The 27,279-nt window shown below is 33.4% G+C and overlaps 1 protein-coding gene across 5 annotated transcripts in view; it reads right to left on the bottom strand.

Moving 5' to 3' along the window:
- RALYL (RALY RNA binding protein-like) overlaps positions 1-27,279 on the bottom strand; it is a 727,213-nt gene that overhangs the window by 356,036 nt on the left and 343,898 nt on the right. For all 5 annotated transcript variants that reach the window (XM_011937114.1, XM_011937116.1, XM_011937117.1 and 2 more), the window contains one exon: positions 22,763-23,041. In XM_011937114.1, the coding sequence (XP_011792504.1) occupies positions 22,763-23,018 (256 nt within the window). In that variant the 5' untranslated portion in view covers positions 23,019-23,041. The remainder of the gene's footprint in view (positions 1-22,762; positions 23,042-27,279) is intronic.

The following is a 27,279-nucleotide window of genomic DNA, read 5'->3' on the forward strand; positions in this document are numbered from 1 at the left end:
AAAAAAAAAAAAAAAAAAAAGAAATAGTTGTTTTCTTGATGTTGAAACAACAATTTCTGTGTCCATGGTGATTTTATGATTATTGTATAGATAGTAACCAAGAGTGAAATTCACGAAGAAATTTGGAAAACCTTTATTTTTTATAATGAGCTTTACTTTACTTTCAACATTGGAGAAAACTGTCAGAATAATAGTATTTATAAAAACCACGTTCATAATTACTATACTCTGAAATAAAGAGATTGTCATAAGTTTCTAAAGGACAAACATATTTCTTATAAACTTACTTTTGCTCTTATAAAATAAGATAAAAAGGTGTATAATAAATCAAATATATAATATTTTATTAAAGAAACTATTTTAACCAAGTCTATGTGGGTAATTTTTCAGCTTCACTTTTAATTATTAGTGGTTAAAGAAAAATATGGTACTATTTGAAGTCTAGAACTTATAAATATTTTCAATATCATGAGAGGAACATAAAGAAAATAAGTTTGCTCATATGTTGATTCAATTTCAACTACTATGTTAGCAAGCCTGTTCAATTCTTAGAAAATATCTTTACTGTTAATTGTAGCAACTTATGTGATATCTTTAAAATTCTGAAAGAAAATAACTGCCAATCCTGCTCTCGAACTCCTGGGCTTTAGCAATCTGCCTGCCTTGGCCTCCCGAAGTGCTGGGATTACAGCCTACTTCTTTATTTTTATGAAATGACCTTTTTATCCCTGGTAGTGTTCTTTGTTGTGAAATATATCTTGTCTGATATTAATAACCATGCTAGCTTTTAAAATTCATTTTTAGCATAGTATACTTTCCTATTCTTTATTTTAACTTACATAGCTTTCTATTTAAAGTGGGTTCCTCACAGACAGCATTTAGTTGAGCTTTGTTTTCAACCATGCTGATAATCTCTGCCTTTTAAGTTGGGTGTTTGGCCTACTATATTTAATGTAATTATCAGCATGGTTGGTTTTAAATCTACCATTTTCTTATTTGTTTTCTGGTGCTTTTTTTCCTTATCTGTACTTTATTACCTTTTTCTTCTTTTCCTGTCTTCTTTTGAATTGTGACTTTTTTAATGATCTCATTTCATTGGCTTTTGTTTTGTTTTCATTTCTAGTATTTTTTGTTTATCTTGTTTTTTTTTTTTAAATTGGTTCAAGTTTACAGTATGTCTTTCACTTGTTAGAGTTTATCTCCAAATAATAATATATCACTACATTTATAGTTTAAGAACCTTATTTGAGTGTATGCTCATTCCACTCTCCAACCTTTGTGCTACTGCTTGCTATCTACATTTCACTTTTACATATTTGTAAACCCCACAATACATTATTACTTTTAACAATCAATTATCTTTTAAAGAGATTTAAAAATAAAAAATATATTTTATCTACAAAAAAAAAAAAAAGAAAATAACTGCCAATCTAGTTTTTATAGCTTGTGAAGATAATGTTGAAAGTGAAGCTAAAGGGAAAAGGAGAAAGTTGGGGGGAGAGAGAGACACCCAGATTAATACAAAATTGAAAGAAATGTTTGCTCTCAATATTAAAGAAATACTAAAAAGTTCTTTGGAAAGAAACATGGAAATGAAGGAAAGAACAATGAGTAGCAGAAAGGGTAGCTATCTGGTTAAATGTTAATGAATATTGGCTCCACCAAACAATGACAATATGGTCTCCTGTTGCTAAAATGTATGTAGAGAGTATTCTGGATATGTGGTGGTGGCAGTACTCCACAAATGTTCCTCATAAAAACAGACACCACAATTACAATGGTGAAATCAAAAAAATCCAAATCCAATATATACAACAAAATTGGTGACAAGGTTGAGGAGTTTAGCTCCTGATCAAAAAAATCTAGGTGCGAATTTTTTAGGCTCAAACATAGGGAATTACAAAGCCTTTACCGGACAGGCCTCCTGGGGGAAAGCTGCCCTCCCTACCCTAGACTGAATTCAGGGCACCGCGGGCACTGAAGGGAGTTCCAGTTAAGGACTCAGGCTCCCTAGCCTGCCATACTCTCATGCATATCTGCATTTCTAGATCAGGTATTTCCATTCAATAGTTTATTTATTTGAGCTCTTTCCCAGAGGCTTTCCTCAGGGCTTTTGCAAAGACTTCCTTATCAGGGGAGAGACAAGACATTTTGAAGGAGTCTTCTCCATTCAGACTCAGTACTCAGCATTTTTCCACTTCTAGCCCTAGCCCCTTGTCTTCTCCCAGCTCCTGGGTCCATAAAATGGCAAACTCATTTTGTTCAGAGCTCTGTTATCAATAAGATGACCCTCAAGTCTGTTTTGATCCACCTGAACCTTAACTGTCACACCAATCTATGGGGAAAATGGATTGGAAGGGGATGGCATTGTTTTCCTCTATTTTGTTTCTAGCTCACACTATCACAGTAAGTGATTAAAGCGTTGACTGTTATCTTCATTTTGACTTGTTTTACTTGGCTACTTTCTCCAGCTTAGCTGAACTCCTGACAAAAATATTCCATGAACCCTCAAAGATGAGTAAGTACATGGAGAGAAATTATTACCTGCTGCAAGATCTACATAGCATAGCTGTATCTGTGTGGGAAAAAGAGGAATAAAAATAACTGGGCCTTTCTGAGAACAGGACAGTTCAAACAGCTATTCCCTTTGAATGTAGTAGATCCATATGGAAAAAGCATCCAAAACTTGCAGAGGGCTCTCATGATCCAATTGGTGAGTACATAAAAAGGGTCTCTATTTTGAGGAAAGTTCTTCATTCTAGGGAGATTTTGACCTTTTAAACTCTCAATTAACAGCCAGTAATTTCTTTCCAAGCAAAGCCAAATGTCCCAGTGAAAAGAAATTGCATGTAATAAATTCCAAGTTGAACAGAAAGCAAATTAGGTCCAAAAAGAAAAAATAATAGAAAAGAAATGGCTTAAATACAATTGAGGAAGAAAGAACAATAAAGAGAACTCAAGATATAAAAGGACATGTTTTAAAGTCACTTTTGAAAACAACAAAAGTGAGAATTCTAATGATATAAAGCTAGAAAACTTATTCCGCCCTACTTTATCCCTTCTGAAAACACTGAAAAGTGAATTTCCTTTTAAGAAGTACAACAGGAATAGATCACATTCAAGTCTCCAAATAGGTTTTAAGAGAAAATGAAAGTAAACATGAACTGGAAATACATCCATACAGATGACAAAAGAACACTGGAAATACATGGCCACAAAACAACAAAAGTATAACACGTAATTTCAATATGTGCTAAAACTTTTAAGCAAATGGTAGTGACTATTAAATAAGTATAGCAATTAGAATAAGAAAGTCCCTACAATGACATGAGTAGAGAAAAGGGTTTCTGTAAACATGCAACAGAACTCAGGAAATATTTGAAAATGACAGAAAACAATTTCATAAAGAAAGTCTATGCTAGAAAAGACATGTGAACAAATAAACAGAGAAAATCATACTGAAGAGAAATATGAGATTGAAAGAAGGTAAAATTTAAAGATCAAAAATAAATTTCAAAAAAAGATAAAAAGGATTTGAGAAAAAGTGATCAAAGTAGAAGTTAGCAAAGAAATGTTAAATGATATAAATTAACCACTATAAATTATAAGTTGAGAACACATTCCTGAAAAAAAAATCTAATTTGAAAATATATACCGAAGGAACACATTTTTAACCTAGAGAAATTGACCCAGAACAGCTAACAAGTGAAAGTGAGCTTCAAGGATAAAGGCTACAACTTTGAGGATAAAAACAAAATCTCAGGGAATATTATTCCCATTGGCCTTTCTGGGGAATATACTAAAAGTGAAACTTCAGACAATGAAAACCACTGGAAACCTGGGTAAGGACCCATGGTAAACATTTACCAGAGAACTCAATTCTCAAAAACGATATCAACTTTTAGATATGTACCATATCATTCACATGAATGTTCACCAAATTGTGGCATACTATCCCACAAAGAAAACTTCAGTAATACAATAAATTAATGACAATAAAAAGGTCTTCCTAGAGATTAAAATAAAAAACTTGGCCGGGCACAGTGGCTCATGCTTGTAATCTTAGCACTTTGGTAGACCGAGGTGGGTGGATCACAAGGTCAGGAGTTCGAGACCATCCTGGCCAACATGATGAAACCCCATCTCTACTAAAAATATAAAAAATCAGCTGGACGTGGTGGCGGGCACCTGTAGTCCCAGCTACTTGGGAGGCTGAGGCAGGAGGACCACTTGAACCTGGGAGGGAGAGGTTGCAGTGAGCCAAGATCACGCCACTGCACTCCAGCCTGGTAACAGAGCAAGACTCCGTCTCAAAAACATAAAAAAAAAAAAGAAAACAAAAAAAATTAAAACAGTTCCTGGATCAAAGAATAACTAAAACTAAAACTACAGGATTTTGGAAAAAAATATAGCATATCAAATCACAGAAATAACGCTAAATACCTATGTTAATTTGAAAATAAAAATTAAGAATAAAAAGTAACACCCACTTAAAAAGATGCAAAAAATGTTTAAAAGTAAGTGGGAGTTGAACAATGAGAATACAGGAGGGGAATATCACATACCAGGGCCTGTTGGAAGGGCAAGGGGAGGGAGAGCATTAAGACAAATACCTAATGCATGTGGGGCTTAAAACCTAGATGACAGGTTAATGGGTGCAGCAAACCACCATGGCACATGTATACCTTTGGAACGAACCTGCACGTTCTGCACATGTATTCTAGAACTTAAAGTAAAATTAAAAAAAAAAAAATTAAAATAAAACTAGAACTAAGAAATAAATCTAATAGCTTTTATTTGAAAACTCCAACAAAATAGACAAAGCACGATCTATCCTAACCAAAATAATAAGGGGGAGAGGAGAGGAGGAGAGTAAGAAAGTACAATTATTAATAAAGAAATAAAGTCATTCAAGAGCCCTACCCACCCCTAAAAATCCCTAGATACACTTGGTTATCCAGGGGAATCCTATCAAATCTTTAAAGATCAGATAATCCAACACAGTAAAAGAAGAAATGTTCGGAATTCATATTGTGCCAGAGTATAAGATTTCTCCAAAAAAGTAAACAACTAATCAACTCACTTATAAACAAAAATTCTAAATTCTAAAATTTAACCAACAGAATTCAACAACATAATAACAAATACATCAAAGCCAAGTGACATTTATTATTAAGAAATTCATTAATTCAAAGTCATCTGCCACATTGTTGGAGTTGTGGAGAAAAGTCAGATGATCATCTCCATGATGCTAAAATGATGTCTGACAAAATTCAGTACACAAATACATACCTACATTAAGATTTCACTCTTGGCTGGGTGTGGTGGCTCATGTCTGTAATCCCAACATCTTGAGAGGCTGAAGTTAGGCAGATCAGTTGAGTTCAGGAGTTTGAGACCAGTATGGACAACATAGCAAAATCCTACCTCTACTAAAAATACGAAAATTAGCTGGGCATGGTGGCATGTGCCTGTAGTCACACCAGAGGCTGAGGTAGGAGGACCACTTGAGCCCGGGAGGTTGAGGCTGCAGTGAGCTGAGATTGCGCCACTGCACTCCAGCCTGGGCAACAGAGTGAGATCTTGTCAAAAAAAAAAGAAAAAAAATTCTGTTTTACTTTTCTCTCTTTCTGTCTCCCTCCATTGTCTCATCCCGCCCTGCCACTTCCTCCTTCTTACACACAGCACACACACAAAAATTCAGTCCCAAAGTCAGAATCGTAATGTGGAAATGTTAGAAAATTTACTGCAAAATCAGGAACAACACAAGAACATTCACCACTGTTACTAATACCGAAGTTCTTTTGGAGCTATTAGTTAATACAGTTTGACAAGGAAAAACATAGTAATTTGATAAAATGTAAGATATCTTTATTTGCAGATATGACTATATAGTTTGACAAGCAGAAGATATCAACAGGACCACTTAATAAAGAGACAATTGGTAAAGCATGTCATTATAATATTGCTTCCCCAAAGCTCAGTAGCATTCATATATGAAAACAAAATCAGCTATAAGATATAAAGAAAAAATATATAATATGAGAAAAGACTCCATTTATGCTAACAAATTTAAAAGAATGTATTAAAACAGAAACATAAATATGCATGAGGATCATACATGAAGTAAACCATAAAACACTTCCAAAAGACACAAAAATAGATCTGGACAAACAGAAATACATGAGACTCCATTTATGCTAACAAATTTAAAAGAATGTATTAAAACAGAAACATAAATATGCATGAGGATCATACATGAAGTAAACCATAAAACACTTCCAAAAGACACAAAAATAGATCTGGACAAACAGAAATACATATTATGTACTTAGTTGCAGAGTTCCAGTATCAAAAAGTTGTCAACCCTCTATGTTTATTTATAAATTTAAAGCAAGCCCAATTAGAATATAATATTGTTCTGTATCTAAAAATTTTGAATAAAAATTGTATTTGAAAGAAAAATCTAGTAGGTATAGAGAGGACAGTTTTGAAAGAGAAGAGCGTGGAGGAGGACTGTCCAGCCAGATGAAAAAACTACTCTTTTCCAATGAAAATCATTTAGTATTGACAGGTTTTAGGTCAGACAGACCAATGGAACAGAAAAGCAAATCCAAAAATAGAACTGATGGCTTATGGAAATTTTAAATACCACACAGGCAGTATTTTAAACTATAGAGGAAAAGATGGATTATAAAATAAGTGATGATGGTATAGCTGGATAACTGTATGGATATGGTAAAAAATTGACCAATTTCTTATATTGCATATCAGTGTAAATTTCACATGGATAAGAGACATAAACTGCATGAGAATAAAAAAGGGCAAGTTGTTATAGATGTTAGAAGTGGGAATTTTGTTCAAAAATATGATTCAAGGAGCAACAGCTAAAAATTAATTTAATCATTTTCTTAATTGACACAAGCAAAATAAAAACAAAAATAATGTATAAGAAAAATACAACTGATTTCACTTATAGTAAGAGAAATACAAATTAAAACTATATGAGATACTACTTATCATCATCCATCAGATGGGGAAAAATTCAAGTCTTATAATATATATTTTATGTAGTAAAATATATTCCAGATATATGGGTACATGGAATACATGGAAAACAGATGCTGCCAAACATTGCAATATAAAATTTGAAGTTGAATAATATGACAGATGAAAATATCTGGCAAAATGTAATATATGTTCTTACTATTTGATCCCACACTCATTTCTGGGAATCTATCTCAGTGTACCCTATGTAAAATATGAAAGAGCATATTCATCAGGTTATTTTCTGCAGTATAACTGATGATAAGAAAAGACTGGAAACATTTGAATGTCAGTAATCACCTCAGTAGTCTGGTTTAATAAACTATGGCATATGGAGCATCTATACAACAGAATACTACACAACGATAAAAAGAGTATCTCAAAAAGATACGAAATTTTCACAAGAATAGACAAATACAAAATCTGACACGGATAAAAGTATGTTTAACACATCATGATTTATCTAAAATGAAGGGTATGTAGACAGAAAAACAGATTAGATCTTTTAAAAAATAAAAGTTTACAAGTGGGAAGAGAGAGAGGAGAGTAGAGGTAAAAAATAAAAGCTAAATTTCTTTGAATATATATATTTTTAATTTGATTTTGGAATTGTGTAGGTATTATGCATGGTTGTAGAAAATTAAAGAAAAGTAAGTATAATAATCAAACATTATAACTGTGTTTTTACTTGGTGACATAACCTCACAGAGGAGAACCACTCCAAGTGACTTTAAAACATAATAATTTTGTTGTTCTTACCTAACAGAATATTCTCTATGGAAAAAATGTAGCCCTCAAATGAGAAACTATTAAACTCTTTTCAGATATCATAATGGTGTTGGTGCTGGTGGTACTGTTTTTCTGAGACTTATATGTGCATTGTGGGATAAATCAAATGAGTAGTCATAATAGTGTCATTGAGAAGCGATATTTCTGGCAATGCTGATATAAGATGTCACTGTAAGACTGATGAGGTTAATGAGCTTTCTTAGCACCCAGAATATTAGATCTAAATAGTATTTCGCACTAAATGATACCAGAGTTTTTTAGAGACCTGGTTGATTCCCAACATGGGGCAGGAAATTATGATTAAGGAACAATTTGTCATATCAGAAATAAAGGAAATTATCAAAGACTCTTAGAATTTTGTCAAAATGACCCAGAAACCAACATAAATATGGTGTCAAAGTCATAATAATTTGACCATTAATTGAGATAATGGCAAGGAACTGAAATACATCTACTATGTTTAATCCCTGAGCTCATAAAATTATTAAGAATATTTTAAAACTCATTTTCAGTCTTTAGAAAATACTAGGAAACCACTTTACTAAGCTTTTAAAAAATTTTTTTATTTCCATAGCTTTCTGGGGAACAGACGGTATTTGGTTACATAAGTAAGTTCTTTAGTGGTGATTTGTGTGATTTTGTAAAGTGATACACCACCACTTTACTATTTTGAATACTACTATAAAGGGGAAATAATAGTAAGTTACCCTATTTTTCTATACAATCATAATTCATGGTAATCAAATATGTAATGGAAAATGTTTCTCTTTTTAGAATTCCAGCAAAAAAAAATAAAAAATAAAAAGATAGGAGTGAATTTTATATTCACTGGCTGTTAGCACCACAAAAGAAGAGAAAATCAGACATGTACCTTCTGATGGAAGTTCACAGTCACTAGGAATAAATCTTTAAAAAATTCCACCTGAATCTAATCAAGCCTCTAGATACAACCAATAATTTCCAGGAATTGCAAGAAACAGAGAAGCAAGTTAAATGATACCAGAAGGATGCAATAATCAAACTGTAGACCTGTACAATTATATAGGACAAGTGATTTTGTTCTTTCAATGGAGTCAAAATGCATTTCAACACAAAATACAAGGGGATGCAGGGATATATTAGGAGAACTTTTAAATTAAGGGACTTAAGGGACGTGTCAATGAATCTCAATCTCTGTATCTTTTATGAATTTCAATTCAAACAAATTAAACGATTATGAGACGGAACTGTGAAAATAGGATTGTTACTAAATTTACACTAAGGAATTACAGCAATAGTGTGATAATGCATTAGTCCATTCTCATGCTGTTATGAAGAAATATCCGAGACTGGGTAATTTATAAAGGAAAGATGTTTAATTGATTCACAGTTCCTCAGGGCTGGGGAAGCCTCGGGAAACTTACAATCACGGCAGAAGGAAAAGCAAACACAGCCTTCGTCACATGGTGGCAGCAAGGAGAAGTGCCAAGCCAAAGGGGGAAAACCATCAGATCTTGTGAGAACTCACTATCACCAGAACATAATGGGGGTAACTGCCCGCATTATTCAATTACCTCCCAAATGGTCTCTCCCACAACACGTGGGGATTATGAGAACTACAATTCAAGATGAGATTTGGGTGGGGACACAGCAAAACCTTATCAGATAATAATATGGTGGTTATTTAAGAAATTATAATTTATATATTTACATATATACATATATGCGGAAATATATATTACACATATACATACATGCATGCTGAAATATTTGCAGATTAAATGATGTAATCTGAGAACTGGAATTTACTTCAAAACAATCCAGGTACTGAGGAAGAAATGGATGATGTATAAAAAAATTAAAATGGTATATGCTGTTAATATGGAGTCACACGTACACCTACTTCATTATACGGTCTCTTCAATTTTATGTATGCAGCACACCAACATGGAACATGTATACAGATGTAACAAACCTGCACGTTGTGCACATGTACCCTAGTACTTAAAGTATAATAATAATAATAATGATAAAAGAAAGTCTCCAAAATGAAGTTAAGAAAGAAAGCAAAATGTAAGTAAAATTAAAATTCATGACCACTATAACATAAAAGGTGAGAGGTGGAAAAATGAACTTGAAGTGTTCTGTGGATTTAAGATTATCTCGGAAGTAGTATGAAGTATAATTTACATTAAACTAATAAATCAAAGATACCTGTTGCAATCTCTAATACCACAAGAACCATAAAGTATATAGAACTTAGGAGCTAACAGAATGGAAACAGCAAAACAATATAAGAAAGATTAATCTAAAAATGGCCATAAATTAACATGCAGTACATGGAACAAATTTAAAAAACAGCAAATGTGTAGACATAAATTCAAATATAACCACAATTAAATGTGAATAGGTTATTAGAATTAAAAAAACAAAGGCTCTCATACTGTGTTTGGCAGATTTTATGTTCCTTGCAAGAACAAATTAAATATTAAGACACAGAATCACTGAAATTAAAACGGATGAAAAACGATATACCATACAAACACAAATCAAGAGGAAGTGAGTTAAAGAATATTAAAATTAAACAAAGCTTTTCTCTAAGATGGAAATAATTACTAAAGATATAGATATATCATACTATATAAAAGGATGACTACATTAGGAAGATACACTAATTCCAAGTTTGTATTTACTAAATAATATTGCTTCAGATATATAAAGCAAAATAAAGAACTAAGAAGATAAACAGAAAGATACATAATCATAATTCACATCTATTAATAACTGATGGAAAAGAAGACAAAATTCAATAATGATGCAGAAGGTCAGAGTAATTCAATTAGCGAGTTTTGCCTGTTTGATACATAAAGAAGGATGCCCAGAACAACAATAGAATATATGTACTGTGTGTCAACTACGTATAGAACACTAACTAAAACTAACCATATCTAGGGCTATTTAAAAGTTCTCATTGAATTTTAATTAATTTTATTATTTATTATTCTCTGGTTACAGTGAAATTAAGCTCAAATCAATTTTTAAAATTAAAATTTCAGTAACAAACCTCTCAATAACCCATGGTCAAAGAAGAAATATCGACATTAACTAGAAAATATTTATCAACTAAATGATTCTGAAAATATGACATACTAGAACTTGTGGGATGAGGCTGAGGCTGTGCTCAGAGAGAATTACAGACTTATATGCTGTTTTAGAAAACATGAGAAGCTAAAAATCAATGATCTATGTCTTCATTTATGAAGTACTTCTACTCAAAAAGTAGAAGGAAAAAAATAAGGATATTATTCCAGGGTAATGAAGCAAAAACGAACATACCATAGAGAAAACACACAGTCATAATTTGGGTACTTGAACAGATGACTAATCTGACTTAAAATCAAAGAGTTAAGGGAAAAATGATCACTATATTGATTCAAAAATAAAAAGACATAACCTAAAATTCTTAAGAATCTTATGCTAATATATTTGATAATGTATATCAAATGTACACTTTTTTTGAAAACTTATTTTTCCATAACTGACATAAGAAAATATTTTTAAAGTCTTGATAGTACTTTTCAATGAAGGCAATTAATCTGTATTAAAGATATTTCCACAAAACATTCCAGACCCAACTGGTATCATTGATGGATTATCCAAATGTTATGGAATATTACCAATCACATGCAGATTCTTCCAGAAAACAGGAAAAGTAGGACTACTTCCTAGTTTGTTCTATGATGCCAACATCTCCTCGACAGTAAAAATGACATGGACATAACAAGAAAAAAAATTATAAGCCAATCTTTCATCATGAACATAGAGGTTAAAGAAAAATACAACATAATACTTTTTTTTTTTATCATGTTGGGTTGATTCCAGAAGTATAAGACTGATTTCACAATCAAAGATCAATTGTAGTTCATCACACTAACAGAATAAAAGGGAAAATAAAAATTCATTTTAATGTGTGCATGAAATATAGTTGATACAATTCATCATGATTTCCTGGTAAAAATTGTTAGCCAACTAGAAATAGAAGATAACTTCCCTAATTTAATATAGAGTTTACACACACACACACACACACATAAAATCCTATGATAAACAATAATATCAAAATATTGACAGGTTTCTCATGTAATGAGATAAAGATATCTACCATCATGATTGCTCTTCAATATTATTCTGGAAGTGCTATCCTATGAATAAGCAAGGAAAGAAATGTGTACATATTGGAAGATCATAAATAAAACTCATTTTTTGCAAGAGACATTGCTGGACACATACACTGGTTTAAAAATCTAGAGTAAGCTTAAAATTTATAAGCGATTTTAGAGGGTCATAAATATATCAATAAATAGATCAGGAATAACCAATTAGGAAATATGTCCAAAATGGTGTCATTTACAGTATTTATCAGTATTATTTGTGATATAATATTTGCAGCAGATATTTAATTACATGTAAATTGAAATGTGCGTTTGTGTGTGTGTGTGCGTACGTGCACATACATATATACATATACTTGATTACTTAATATATGTTCAGAGGGATGTTTCAGCGCAGTTAGAAAATAAGAGTCTCTTCAACAAATCCTGTGGGATTATTTGATATTCATATGGAAATGAGTGAATCTTTTTCGCTACCAAATACCATATCAAAAAATTCAATTCCAGAGGTAGTAAAGTCTAAATGTGAAGAGTAAAACCAATATAAAAGTCCCTTAAAAGGAAACACAGAAAGATGTCTTTATGGCCAAAGAAAAGGCAAAGATTTTTTTCAACAAGACAGAAAAAGCAGAAACCATCATGATTATTTGGTCTTTTTTTGGGATCTTACTGATCAACTAGTCCCATGGCTTCCCCACAGATGAGGAAATTAGAGCCAGAGAACATAAATTCTTGTCACAGGACCAACACCTTCAGAAAGCTAAAGATCTAGGACCTGTTTCTCCAGTTTTCTAAATTCATTTTTAGAAGGCATTAAACAATAGGACTTAATTGGATGTCTAGCCCTTTTGCCTTCTTTTAAGACTTTGTATGTCCCAGGAATTGTTCTTAACCGTTGTACACATATTGATGCATTTAATCCTCATAACTCTATGAGGTGGGCCCTATTCTTATATCTACATTTTACAGACAAGACAATAGCAGCTGTTTCTTTAGTAACTGTCCAAAGTTCCACATGTCCTAAGTGGAGAGCTAGGATTCTAACACAGGAATCGTGAGTCCTGAGCCTAACTCAAAACCACTGCCTTTCACAAACATTGCAAGCTATATTTCAATTCTGTGTTTTGGTTTCAATTAAAATTACTTAAGAATTGCAGTCTCTAAAGATTTTCTTCATGATTATACTCAATTTGTTTGCCACCTATTTTAGATTAACAGTTAAATTCGGCCGGGCGCGGTGGCTCAAGCCTGTAATCCCAGCACTTTGGGAGGTCGAGACGGGCGGATCACGAGGTCAGGAAATCGAAACCATCCTGGCTAACACGGTGAAACCCCGTCTCTACTAAAAATACAAAAAAAAAAAAAAAATTAGCCGGGCGAGGTGGTGGGCGCCTGTAGTCCCAGCTACTCGGGAAGCTGAGGCAGGAGAATGGCGTGAACCCGGGAGGTGGAGCTTGCAGTGAGCTGAGATCCGGCCACTGCACTCCAGCCTGGGGGCAGAGCGAGACTCTGTCTCAAAAAAAAAAAAAAACAGTTAAATTCAAATCTACATTTCCTAAGAGGCCTCCAAAAAACCTTATAATACTTTTTATTTAAAATACCAGTAGCACTTGATGTGTGTTACATAATACCTTATCTTGAGTTTCCCACTTCCTATTGTGTATTGTTTCATAGGTGAACATTTTACTTTACAACTGGCCCATAAGCCTTTCTTAAATAAATTTACAACACTTCATCCTTTTATGGTATTTGATCTGTATTACATCATCCTTTATCTTGTATTTACCATCTTCATCTGCATGTTATCTTACGTACACATATTTTACTCTACACTTAGAATATTTTCCAAGAGTAGTAATCTATTTTGTTTTATTATTTTACTTTATATTTTATTTTATTTCATTTTGGTGGGGGCACTATGTTTTTATTCTCTTTTAGAATTTAGTATGTGTTGGCAACCATCTAAAGCAACACATGTAGTGTTGAAAGAATAAATATTTCTCGTAGTAAAGCACTCTAAAATTAGTTCATAAATGACTTTCATTTTATTCCCCACATTGAAGGACAACTTCAGACATTGATTTTTTTCTATTTTTTTATATATTATTTAGCTTTGTACTAGGGATTAAGTAACAAACAAGTTAGAACTAATAAGATCTTTAAATGCTGCTCAGAAGTTTCCAGTGATAGTTTTAATGAAAAAAATTATTTACAGTCTCTACCACTGCTTTCACTAATTTAGGTTCAGTGATTGAGTCAAATAACCAGTTTTAGAAATAGAAAGCAAATCCCCTGGGCTTTCTATCATCTGTGGGGCCATGTATCTCCCTGGCTGACAGACCGTTAGTTCTATAATTCACTCTATCGTGGAAGCTTGCTAATTAGCATTTGTTTACAGCATTTTAAGTAGCTCTGTTTAATTACTGAAAACTTTGAATGTCTGTTGTGCTTTATAATCCACATAGTATTGTTTTTGTTACTTATTAATTTATGACAGTGAAGGATGAGGATGAAGACTTCTTAAACAATTACCAGATGTATATACACATACATACACACCTTGGAAGCAGAACTAAGGAAACTTACAGTAATTATGCACAAGGTTGGAAGAAATTTCTGAGACTTTTGTTTTTATAAAAACCTGCTCTCTTTAAGTACATTATAGAATTCACTTATTTGTAAAATGGGCTTAATTAAATCTACTATTTAGCTTCCTTGAAGGATGTTAGAAAGATAAATTTTAAAAAATATAATGAAGTGTACCTTGATCTTCTTTGAAAAGGCTGATGAGGAAAAAATGACATGTAAATAAAAAACATTATTAGTACAAGCCACTGATATGGGATGGCAATATGTTTCCATGAATCCCAGAAATGATGAAACAAAAGTGATTTGTACTGAATACCATTTCATAAGTACGTTTCATACTCCCACTCATTTGTACACCATTTAAGTCCCTCCACAGCCTTGTGAATAGAATTTTTTTTTTTTTTTTTTTTTTGAGACAGGATTTCACTTTCACTGAGGCTGGAGTGCAGTGGCATGATCACAGCTCACTGTAGCCCACTACCTCAACTTCCCGGGCGCAGGTGATTCTCCCACCTCAGCTTCCTGAATAACTAAGATCACAGGTGCATGCCACCAACCCCAGCTAAGTTTTGTATTTTTTGCAGAGATGGGGTTTCACCATGTTGCCCAGGCAGGTCTGAGACTGCTGGGCTCAAGCGATCTGTTTGCCTTGGCCTCCCAAAGTGATGAGATTATAGGTGTGAGCCACTGCACCCAGCCTGTGAATAGAGTTTTTAAAACAAATATAGTAGTCATCTCTACATAGTATTTTGCAATTGATGAAGTACTTCACATAATCTGTATAACAAAATCTGTTAGGAAAGTTGGATGTTTAAAATATAGGAAAGAGTTGAACATTTTGTAGGTGGAAAAAGAAAGCTAGAATGGTGAATGGTTTCAAAGGTTGTTAAGAAAAATTCCAAGATTTATATATTCAAATATTTTTGTACACTTATTGCAGCTAATATTTAAAGTAGCTGAAGGGCTAACTTTTGATTTGTATCTTCAGGAGTGGAGGTTTTGTTAACCTATCAAGTTAAGAAATTATGATAACAATATCTTCTTTAGACACTGAGGCGAAAGCTAAAAATTACCTTCTTTTTTCTCAGTCCAAATGGTCATAGAATTACATAATGGTGCCTTGCTGAAAGTGCTATTTATTACCTGCAGCATTCTTTAGATATTTTCTACAGGATTTTTCATGATGTAGAAATCTCCATAAGGTTCATGTGCTTGTTTAGGGGTTCTGCGGTAGACTACTTTGTCAAAAATGATTATCCATACTCATTTCACCCCAGGCTCTCTGTCAATCTGTCCTTGCTAGATGCTCAGATACTCCATCTAATTTGAAGCTAGAGGCATATGCAGAAGAATAATACTTGCCAAAATGAAACAGGATGGATGCTTGGTAAAACTAATGCATTTGTTAGAGACAACATCAACTAGGGATGCTGCAGTTCTGTCTTTGTCTTAACACGTTTTTAGTGTTGTTGTTGAATAATATATATTTGAAGATCATCCCGAGCCTCTGAGTAATCTTGGTACTCCGTATTTTTCACTTAACACTTCCATGATGCTTTCTTTTTCTTCATCATTTCTAGTGGCGATTAGACATGTTTGAATGGAGGGATCTAATGAAGAAAAATCACACCTCTAAAAGGCAGTGTATTAAAGATGTGAAGAGACAGAGGACTTTGTAACAAACCGGTGGTGTAAGTGGGTAAGCCATGGTCATGAATAAATTAAAATTGCCCTGAAATGTGCTTACTGAGTTTTATTTTCTGAAATATTGGAAAAGATACATTCTTATTATAAATTATGAGTTACTGTCAAAATAACTCAGAGCATTGTTTTAATATAGTTTATCCTAAGACCATTAGAATATTTCTGAAAATTAATGGCGTTTATTTTGGTATGATTACCCTAAAATAGTAATGCTTAACTGGAGTGATTTTGCCTCCCAGGAGACATTTGGTAATATGGAGACAATTTTTGGCTGTCACTATTTGGAAGGGGTACTAGAGGTATCTTGCAGGTAGAAGTCAGGGATCCTACTAACATCCTACCATGCACAGGACAGGCCCCACAAACAAAGCAAAATCAATGAGAGTAACCTTTCCACTCTCAAAAGTATTATTGTTTGGATGACAGAGTTTATGATCACTCTGCTGAAATGGAATACATTTCTGGAAGGAGAAATAGTAAAAATAATTAGGGTTAGAAAACGTGAGCCAACAATCTTGTACCACCATTTGTGTGATACAGACTAAATTCATTTCTCTGTGCTTTGACTCCTAGCCAGCAGAATGTGCCTAAATACTAATATTACTTCTTGGCATTGTTGTGAAAATCAAAGAAGATAATATGTGCATGAAAGAACTTTGACAATGATGAAGTGCCATGCAAATATACAGCTATTAATAAGAGAAAACTATGAAAGGATGACATTTTAAGGAATGTGTAGGAAGTTTTTCATAAATAGAAATGTTTCTTCAAACCAATATATCATTCACTCTAACCTTTGAATAAAGTATGTATGTCTTAATATTTCATGCTTATTAAATATTGGATTATATTTATAAAAAACTGAAATCAGTCCTATGGAACAGTTACCTTTGGAATGTCTGTTGAAGGATTTCAAGGTTAAATTCCTAGTCTCCTTAGCAAGCTGATCACAACCACTTTGTCTTCACTTAACAGCAACCCCAACTATATCGTCTAGCTTTCTGGGGAAGTTGCAATTGCCCCTTCTCCTTCCTTCTTTTCCCTGTTCTCTTCTTATTCCTCCTCTTGCTTCTTTTTCTTCTTTCTGTGGTACTCTTTTCAATGTGAGGGACCCCTTTAGACAAGTCCATCCATTCCTTCAACTAACCATCTATCCAACCATTCATCCAGTACATCCTCACTGAGCATTTGCCATGTAAGTGTGTATATATATATATATATACACACACACACACATACATACATATACATATAGTCCGTGCCCTAAGAAACTTACAGCTTAGAGAGAGAAGGGACAGATATCAATTACAAAATAATAAATATAAAAATACAATTGAAAAGAAGACATTTGCTTGAAAGTATAGTAAAACACTTCAGCTAGCTTTGAGGGAGACAAGGCGGTTTCACTAAAGAACTGAAATTTCATTTGAGATCTGAAGAATGCTTAGCCAGGTAAAGGGGATAAAGTGGGGACGTAGGGTGAGGTGGTGCAGAGCTTCATAGGGAAGAACATTCTGGGCAGTCAAGATAGCACGTGCAAAAGCCCTGCTGGGCGACAGAACACAAGTTGTTCAAAGAACTGAAAGAAGTCAATTTAGCTGGAGCTCTAAGCAAGGCTGAGGGGGCTATGATGTGAGTCTGCAGGTGACAAAGAAACAAATGAGGTAGAAACTTGTGGCCCACAGCAAACGTTTCAGTCTTTTTTTCTGAGAACAATGAGAAATCCCTGAAAGTTTTAAAAGACAGTGACATGATTAGATTTGAATTTTGAAAAGATCACTCTGGATGCAAAACAGTTGAGGATAAAAAGATGTTTGAAATTCATTGCTCTCAGCGCATGCTTGACAGGAATTGTTACAAGTATTTGAATATTCTCCTCTTTGTTCTTACTCATGAAACCTCTCCAACATCTTCCTCTCATACTAAGACAATTCCATTACTTCCTTCAGGATCTGGTTAAGTATATTCACCATATTTACTTTAAAATTTACAATCTCTATTAATCATGTCCCCACTCTGAATTCTCTCTGCATTTGCAAGACACTTACAATGTGATAAAAGTAATTTAATTCTCTGCTTTATATATTCTTTTCCCAAAGCAAACTTTGCTTTTTTTTTTTTTTTTTGAGACAGAGTCTTGCTATGTCGCCCGGGCTGGAGTGCAGTGGCCGGATCTCAGCTCACTGCAAGCTCCGCCTCCCGGGTTTACGCCATTCTCCTGCCTCAGCCTCCCGAGTAGCTGGGACCACAGGCGCCCGCCACCTCGCCCGGCTAGGTTTTTGTATTTTTTAGTAGAGACGGGGTTTCACCGTGTTAGCCAGGATGGTCTCGATCTCCTGACCTCGTGATCCGCCCGTCTCGGCCTCCCAAAGTGCTGGGATTACAGGCTTGAGCCACCGCGCCCGGCCCAAACTTTGCTTCTTAAGGACAGGGGCCTGCATATGAGTTTCAGAACAAAAATGATTGCTCTAGATAAATTAACTATCAATGTTTGGCTCCTCCTCCTATCAACAGCTGACTTGTCAAGTTCATAAATTGCATCTTTTACAAGCATTGTAAGAGTAAAATAATCTGAATACAAAGATAGACATTGCAAATATGTATTTAGAGCATGTTTGTAATCAAGCCAATGTAATCAGTAGATACATAAAACTGGCACTGTCTAGTCTGAGTCTCTAACCTCTATATAATATTTTGTGTGAAAGGACGCTTCGTGTGTGACTACTCATAAAAATTGTCTCTATTAAGCATTTAAAAAGTTTTTATCTTGCACATGTGTTTGAGGAAAAAAGTTCTAATGACTACACTTAGATTGAAAAATGCAATAAATATTTCCAATATTAACAAACTTAGAATTTAAACTCAATTAAATATTAAGAGCATATGTTAAATTTTACTTGCTTATATTAAAATTGTATTAAAACCAATTAAATAAAAAAACATAGACAGTTTTATGAGGATTTTTACATTATAGGAATTGTGATTTAAAAAATTCTGAATAATTTCATAGATAGATTCTGACATTTTAAGACTCCCTAAGTAATATGAGTCAAAATGCAATCTTTTTCCTGTTTTTCCACAGAGGGTTTAGCAGTGTTCTATTATGTATCAAAGACAGGAAGTTAAGAATAAAAATGGATACTCTCTATCATGGTGCAAAAAATGTGCCAAACAACTGGAAATGTATAAGAAAATAAATTAAATTATGAAGACTATAGTCTTCATAAAACTTTAAGAACTCACATTAGGATGTTTAATTTTTTCTGGTACTACTGATGTTTAATTTTTAATCTCTAAATTATATAGAAACATTTTAAATATGTAGTAAATAAAACACTGTTCCTTTTCAGAAAATGATATACAAATACGCATTATTTGAGATCAAATAAGGTAATACAGGTAAAGTACTAATCCAGTGCATGATCTAATGAATATTAATTTCCTTCTCACTCTTAAGAAAAAGAAGAATGCTTAGATCAGTTGTTGTACCTGATACTAATAACAATTTCACGTAATAATGGCCTATTATTTCATTCATAAAAAACGTGCTTCATATTAAGAACTTGCTGGGGTTTGTTGAGGGACAGATTAGAAAGGATTTATTTGGGAATCAAAAAACTCAAGAAGCAAGTGATTAATATGCTTGAACTGAAGTTTTGCTCAAATCATCAAAAACAAAGGTATAATACTTAAAGCTAGAAATGTATACACATCCTAGAAACTAAGGGTCTTCTTCAGGACATGATGGAGGAACTAACTTCTATAGGGAACAATTGGAAGATATGCCTTTGCCTGAGTTTCTAGCAACACCGGTAAAACAAACAAACAGAAAACGGTGAATATGGTCAAGCGCTTGACCTAAAAAACAAAATTGTTGGATAAATTGTAACGTACTTGCTTTGTATGAAAAGTCATTCAGTTTGGACAGACGTAGGGAAAGATGAGATTTGAACTAAAGTCTAAGACTTGGTTTCAGGCACAAAGTGTGATTACAGATGATTAGGACATATGCTCTAAAGATTTACCTGAGGACAAAACTAAGAGAGGATCTAAGAGGAATGACTGAGAATGAGAAATGGTATCTTAGAAGAGGCACAATTTAACTTTGTGCCTCTCAAAACAAAGCAATTTGGTATCATTTTTTTCCTTGGGTTTGCGCAGGTAAGGCACTACATTTTTAGCGTGGTATTTATCTTTGTTCATTGCATTCTTCTCAAAAAGATAGCAATCAACCGAGTAGTGATAGGAAACAGAACTCCAGAAAATTAGCTGTAGCTCATTAAAAAGTGAATCAGGCTTTTAATTGATCTTAAACTGATGGTTAATTTTTCAAACAACAAAAATAATTAAATGCATTTCTTCAAGTATTTGTTAGTTTCATAATAATCAGGATACAGACAGTAAATAGAGCGCCCCCTGAAATGTGCTGGGATATGGCCCTGAATTAAGACTTTCAACTTAAAAAGAAAAACAAAAATGTCAGAAAATTCCCATACCAAAGTAAGCAAGCAGAATGGAGGCATTAAGGAAAACAAAAAGACAAGTGGAAAATATACCAATGTCTGTTGGAAAGCACTTCCTTTATTTCCTTTCTTTAAAATATAGAAAGTTGGATGGGACCAATGGAAATAAAAATTATATTCCTATCTGATAGTGATTTTTTTGTAGTTAAATATCAGGCACTTACACAAAACATCTTTTGCTTTTTTCCCTCAAGACTATTACCTCTGATGTCTCCCACATTTCAATGAATTCCATACCTTCCCAAATAGTTTTAATTGTGTTATATCACTTGATAATATTCACAATATTCTTAACACTCTTCTAGCTTGACTTCTCTATACTTTTGACTTGCTTCTTTTGTATGCTTCTTCAGCTTTATATTTGTGGTCATGACACAGGTAAGATTATAAATTAAACTATGTAATCTAGACGCTGATAGGTGCCATGAAAAAAATTAACACAGAGTAATGGAATAGACAGTGAAAGGAGAAAGGTGACTATTCCATTTTAGATAGGCTAGTCAGTAACAGCCTCTCATTGCAGGTAAATTTTGAGCACAGCACACTCAATAAAGTAGGGAACAAATAATTAGCAAAGACCTGTTGTCTGAACAGAGGGAATAGCAAATACAAAGCCTCTGAAGTAGGAACAATCTTGAAATGTCTGAGGCATTATCAAGGCAGCCAGCATAACTAGAGTGGTTCAAGAAGGGAGAGAGAATAAGGAGACAGAATTGAAGATGTGGCAGTGTAGGGCATTGTAGGTATGATATAGAATGTGAATCTTATTCTGTATGAGAAAGGCATTAGAGGTTTAAAAGCAAGTTAAGAACATAATCTGATCTATGTTTTTAAAAGACACTCTGGCAAGAGTAAAAAGAAGTGGACCAACAAGGGAGTTATTTCAGTGCTCCTGAGATACAATCGTGGCCTGTATGAGATAGCCTTCAGCATACATTGAAAAGGAGATTGGGTTTGGAATATATTTGAGATATATTGACAAGTGAACTTGATGATTGAGGAAGTTAAGAATCAAAGTTGTCGTTTTTTTTGTTTTTTGTTTTGAAAAACTGGATAAAATGGGGGTTCCCCTTATTGTGATGAGGAAGCTTGGGAGTGGAGAAGGTTGAGGGTGTGGAAAATCATGGGTTTTGTTCTGGCCATATGAAGCTGAAATGCCTTTTCAGTATCCATGAGAAGATGCTGTACAATGAGTTTGATATATGAATCTAGAGAGAACAGGAAATATAAATTGAGGAATCATTACTATATTAACTGTATTTTTTTTCCTAAGGTAGAAGAACATCTAAATAATTATCTGATTTTTTTTTATCTACACATTAATTATAAAATATTTTTTCCAAGTTTTTAATTTTATTTCAGACTACATTGTTTTCCTTTCTGTGAAAAAAACTATATTGTTTCTTGAACATTAGAAAGAAATCTGATTATTATGCATGACTATATAGGCACAATATACAAAATCTTTAAGTATATTTTTAAAATGTGAATTATATTCCTTTCCCAGTTCTAAAACTTTACTTTCTTTTGCTATTTTCTATCCCTTCTCCTCCAAAACACAGGAAATGAGGAAAATGCATTAGGCTCTCAAATCAAATGCCGTAAGTGTAACAAGCGAAGTTATTTTTTGCATAGGATAGTGTTTCCTGGAAGACAGATGCTATTTCAAGTCAAATAAAGTTAAATCTGATGTATATTTATTATTTGCCTGGCTGTGTTAGGATTGGTGGAGGTAATAAGTATTGCAACGTAGCCTTGATCTCAAATTTATAAATTTATAGAGAAAACAAGATACCTATATATAAAACAATATAAGATAAAAAAATGAATTATAAATATAAAATCACTCTAATTGGTTAAAGAAGAGGTAGAAACAACAGTGGTGTTGGGTTTTGAGAAATAAAACAATTTCCAGATATATGAACAATAACATGAGATCCATGTCTGAGCATGACTTACCAAGTGGTTGGCCGGCGATGACTCTGGCATTTTCTCCAGCCACTGCAGCTCTTGCATGTCGCTCACTCATGTACTGTACAAATGCATAACCTTTGTGAACGGAGCATCCAACTATTTTTCCATACTTTGAAAAAATGGCTTCAATGTCAACTTTCTTGACAATTGCCGTATTTAGATTGCCAATGAAAACACGGGAGTTGATGGACTTGGGGTCATTCTTATTGGTGACATTGCTGGTCTGTGTTTTGCCAGTCATGATTGGCTCTCCTTGCTTTAATCCTTAAACAAACAAACAAAACAAATAATCAAAAGGTAAATCATTAGATTGAATGGGTATCACTGGCTTTTTAACAGTTTTTCAATATTACACTCAGGAAACCTCCAATCCCTAAGTATTAATGATTTTCTTGAGAAGAAAATTAATATATTTAGTAATATAAAAGTAAACATTGCATTGCTAAATACAGTAGAAAAAACTTATAATGACTTAACATACAGTTATAAAAATTCTTGATTTGTTAATGACTGAACATTTTGCAGTTGTTTTTATATTTAAGTCTATCTATTTTGCAAAAGAAAGTTTGAGGAAAATCTGCCTTATTCTATCAACAGCAACCAAAAGTCCAGTATGGCTAAGGTCTAATGATAGATGTATTACAGAAATGTAACCTCCATCTCTGTTTCAGTACATGCATTTTTATTTTTATATTTCTATAATAGGTAGACATATTGTCTATTTCAATATCAGAACCCTTCTGTCAGAAACTAATAGTTTTTTCCATTAAAGGCTGTGGAAAAGAAAAAATGGCATTAGAAATTCAATTCGAAAATTTAACATAAGAAAATCACAATTTTAAAAATAAGCAACTTAGCCAGAATACTATATATGCTATTTATTTGAACCAATAGCACATGTCAGTTTCATAAAAACACAAAACAAAACATATGAGCCAATGTTCATCAATGATCAGCAAATTAGGAGATTAGGTAACTGTTGAAATGTTATTCTTAACCTCTCTTTCTAATTCACTTAACTAAGGGCTCCTATGTTGCCTAAAGATTGCTAGTATTTTTCAAAATCATTTTGTGAGCTTGGTAGAATATTTGTGTCTAATTAAATTCAACAAAACTTTTATTTCTAAGTATTCCAGCACATACAGATTTATTTTTAAGGCCTTGAAAATTCCTTCCTTCCTTCTTTCTTTCCTTCCTTCCTTCCTTCCTTCCTTCCTTCCTTCCTTCCTTCCTTCCACAACATTTGCTAACAACCTATTTTTTGTCATGCATCATTTACAGTACCTATTATAGACAACATTAAGGCTAAACTAAAATTTCAACAAGGTTACAGTCTCTGAATTGATGATCATTGTTGAACATTAGCTAATTGATACCGTTTGTCAGTGACAACTATATTTTTATATGAAGGCTCTCTTAAAATATTACAGCTATAAAAATAAGTGCATCTGATTTTAAGAAGCATTTAAAATGATATTTCTAAATTAAACATTAAGGCGGTGGAAGTCTTTAAGGCATGTAAATTGGATATGCTTGAAAATGTACTTATTATGCATTTAAACCAGGTACTCCTGAAATCAAGAGCAACCAAGTAACGTAAAATGTTGCAAATTAAGTTGTTCAATATTACCTCTGGGATTTTTAAAGCTTTACTTCATATTGGACAGCCAACATTATAAATATCTCCTTATAATGAAGATCAGTTTCACAAATAAAACTTTCAGTTATTTACACAAAAATTAAGAGTAAAATATCATTAGAAACAAAGATTATAACACTGCCTTGTATTGATTCAGATTAGCTACATTTAAGTGGTACCTGTATGAATTATTCAAAGTAGAGTTGAAGAAAGAAAAGTTGATATTTTTTTTATCTTGAAATTTGAGCTATTGCATATCTCAAGACAAATGCTCTGAGAATTAATTGAAACAAGAAAAATCAAGGTAGGTAATCTCGAGTCAGTTTCCTTTCTTACCATTTCAGGTCAACATTAGTAATACAATCCATAGAAAGCATAGTATTTTGTTTGTGCTCTCATGTGACACATACTTTTAGAAACACCATAGAGTTATTTTCAAGGGTAAACAATTCTTATGGTTGACGTTTTATTTCCTGGACAGATACACATTGGTTAAAATGCAAACACAAGGATTTCTAGATTAGATCAGACCTGTGGTTTACAGAGCCTGGTGGTCTGCCATTGATAGTAACCCTTGGTCAAATTTAATTTGAAGGTACAGCTGTAATCTGAATGCTCACTGTGAATGTCAACATGCTATCTTGGACTCTGCTCTGTTCTTTTATTCTGTGTGGATGCCACTCATACCTGTAACTCCAGACTTACAACTGTGTAATTCTAATTAATAACTCTTACCTATCTTAAAATCTATACATATCTATGTATCTAATTTTTTTCACAACCACTGACTTGCTAGTTTCTATCAGTGTTTATAAGAGTATATAAGTGTTTATCATTTTAAATGAGTCTATCCAGGTTTATACGTTTTGTTGTAGTATTGCATTCTGTCATTTCAACATTCTCTAAAAGTTAGGCCTCAATTCATAGTTTAATATCTTTTCTATTACAGAAACTTTTAAATCGGTTGAAGAAAGATTTCCACTTTCAGCCATGATGGAGTAACAGTGACTAAATTAACCCACCTGGTTCAAAGAAATAGAAAACCAGGGAAACATAGATGAAGCAACTGTTTTTCAGACATTAAAACAGGCAGTACAGAGCCATTACATCTGAGAAAGAAGAGACAAACAAGTAAAACATAGGAGAGCCAAGCTTTCTGCCTGGAAAACATATTTCAGGTCTAGAGCAGTGTCCGTGGGGTAGGCAGGATATCACAAACTGAAAAAGTTACCCTACTGAGTTGAGGAGATACAGATCACAGTTCAGAGCATCTGCGGCAGTTGGAATTTGTGTGACAGGTTTCTTGAGACAAAAGAGCTATGCAGAAAAAGAACTCTAGAAATCTGCTTTAAAGTCCTTTGAACCTATGCTGATTTCTAAGTCATGTATGTAAAGGGTACAGTTTCATGAGGCTGGGCAAGAAGTTATTGCAAACTTGTGAACTGAATGATTCCAAGAACCAGCAGCAGTGGAGAGGCCAAATTGACTACCTGGAGAATTAAATTTAGGCATCAGAAGGGTGGGCCTTAGTAATGGGGATTAAAGATTCCAACAGGTAAAGGTATTCTGTGACCACCCTAGCAAAAGCTGAAAACAAGGCTTACGGTGATCAAACTAAAGCAGAAACAACCCAAATGTCTATCAAAGAAAAGTATAACACTTCTTTAAAAACAATAATTGGGCCAGGTGTGGTAGTTCATGCCTGTAATCCCTGCACTTTGGGAGGCTGAAGTGGGTAGACGGCTTGAGGTCAGGAGTTTGAGACCAGCCTGGCCAACATGATAAAACCCCATCTCTACTAAAATACACACACACAAAAAACCCAGCCAAGCCTGGTGGCACACATCTGCAAATCCCAACTACTTGGAAAGCTGAGGCAGAAGAATCACTTGAAGTTGGGAGTCAGAGGTTGCAGTGAGCAGAAAGCACCCCACTGCACTCCAGCGACAAAGTGAAGCTCCATCTCAAAAAAAAAAAAAAAAAAGGAAAAAATCAAACTCAGACATTCAATCACATAAAATCCACTTTTTTCACCATCAAGCAAAACCTCCTACAGATCTTAAGAATTAAAATATGACCCATGACCAGAAGAGACATTAAAGATTTTAAAAATGAATCAAATGGGACTTTTAAAGGTAAAAGCTATAATATCTAACAATTTTTTAAAAATCACTGAATGGTGATGAAACTTCAGAAGAACAAATTAGTGAATTAGAAGTTGTAGAAATACAGAGTATGTGAAATGTAGTATAGAGAGAAAACATTGAAAAAATATACAGATCCTCAGTGAGTTAATATTTAACTCTGTCAAGCTGTTAAACACATAAATCTGGAGTCCCAGAGGGGCTAGTAGAAAAATATTCAAGAAAATTAATGGCCAAAATATTCCAAATTTGATAAAAATGATAATCCCACAGATCCAAGAATTTCAATGAACCTCAAGTAGAATAAATATGTATAAAACCACACCAGACACATCATAATAAAATTACTGAAAACCAGTGATAAAAAGAAAAATTAGAGAGCTGTCAGGCATTGGAAAAAATACCTACATTTTTACACAAAAAATGGTTTATAATAGTCAAAAAAATGTTACAACTATAAAACAAATGACAAGGGAAAATGAATTTTTCAGTGCAAACAAACTGTCTCTTTGTTTTTAATTTAGAAGTCTGGATGGAGCTCATGTAAAGTGTCTATGAAAGCTGCTGTAAAATAAAAGATAAACTGTAAACTACTGTTGTTGTTGTTCCAAAGAATTTTCTAAGAAGGTGGAAACATTCCATATCTACACTATCCAAAAAATTAGTCAATAACCACATGTGACTTCTGAACCCTTGAAATCTGGCTAGTATGATTAACA

This window comes from Colobus angolensis, unplaced genomic scaffold (genome assembly GCF_000951035.1).
Source record: "Colobus angolensis palliatus isolate OR3802 unplaced genomic scaffold, Cang.pa_1.0 Scaffold16, whole genome shotgun sequence".
Taxonomy (NCBI): domain Eukaryota; kingdom Metazoa; phylum Chordata; class Mammalia; order Primates; family Cercopithecidae; genus Colobus; species Colobus angolensis.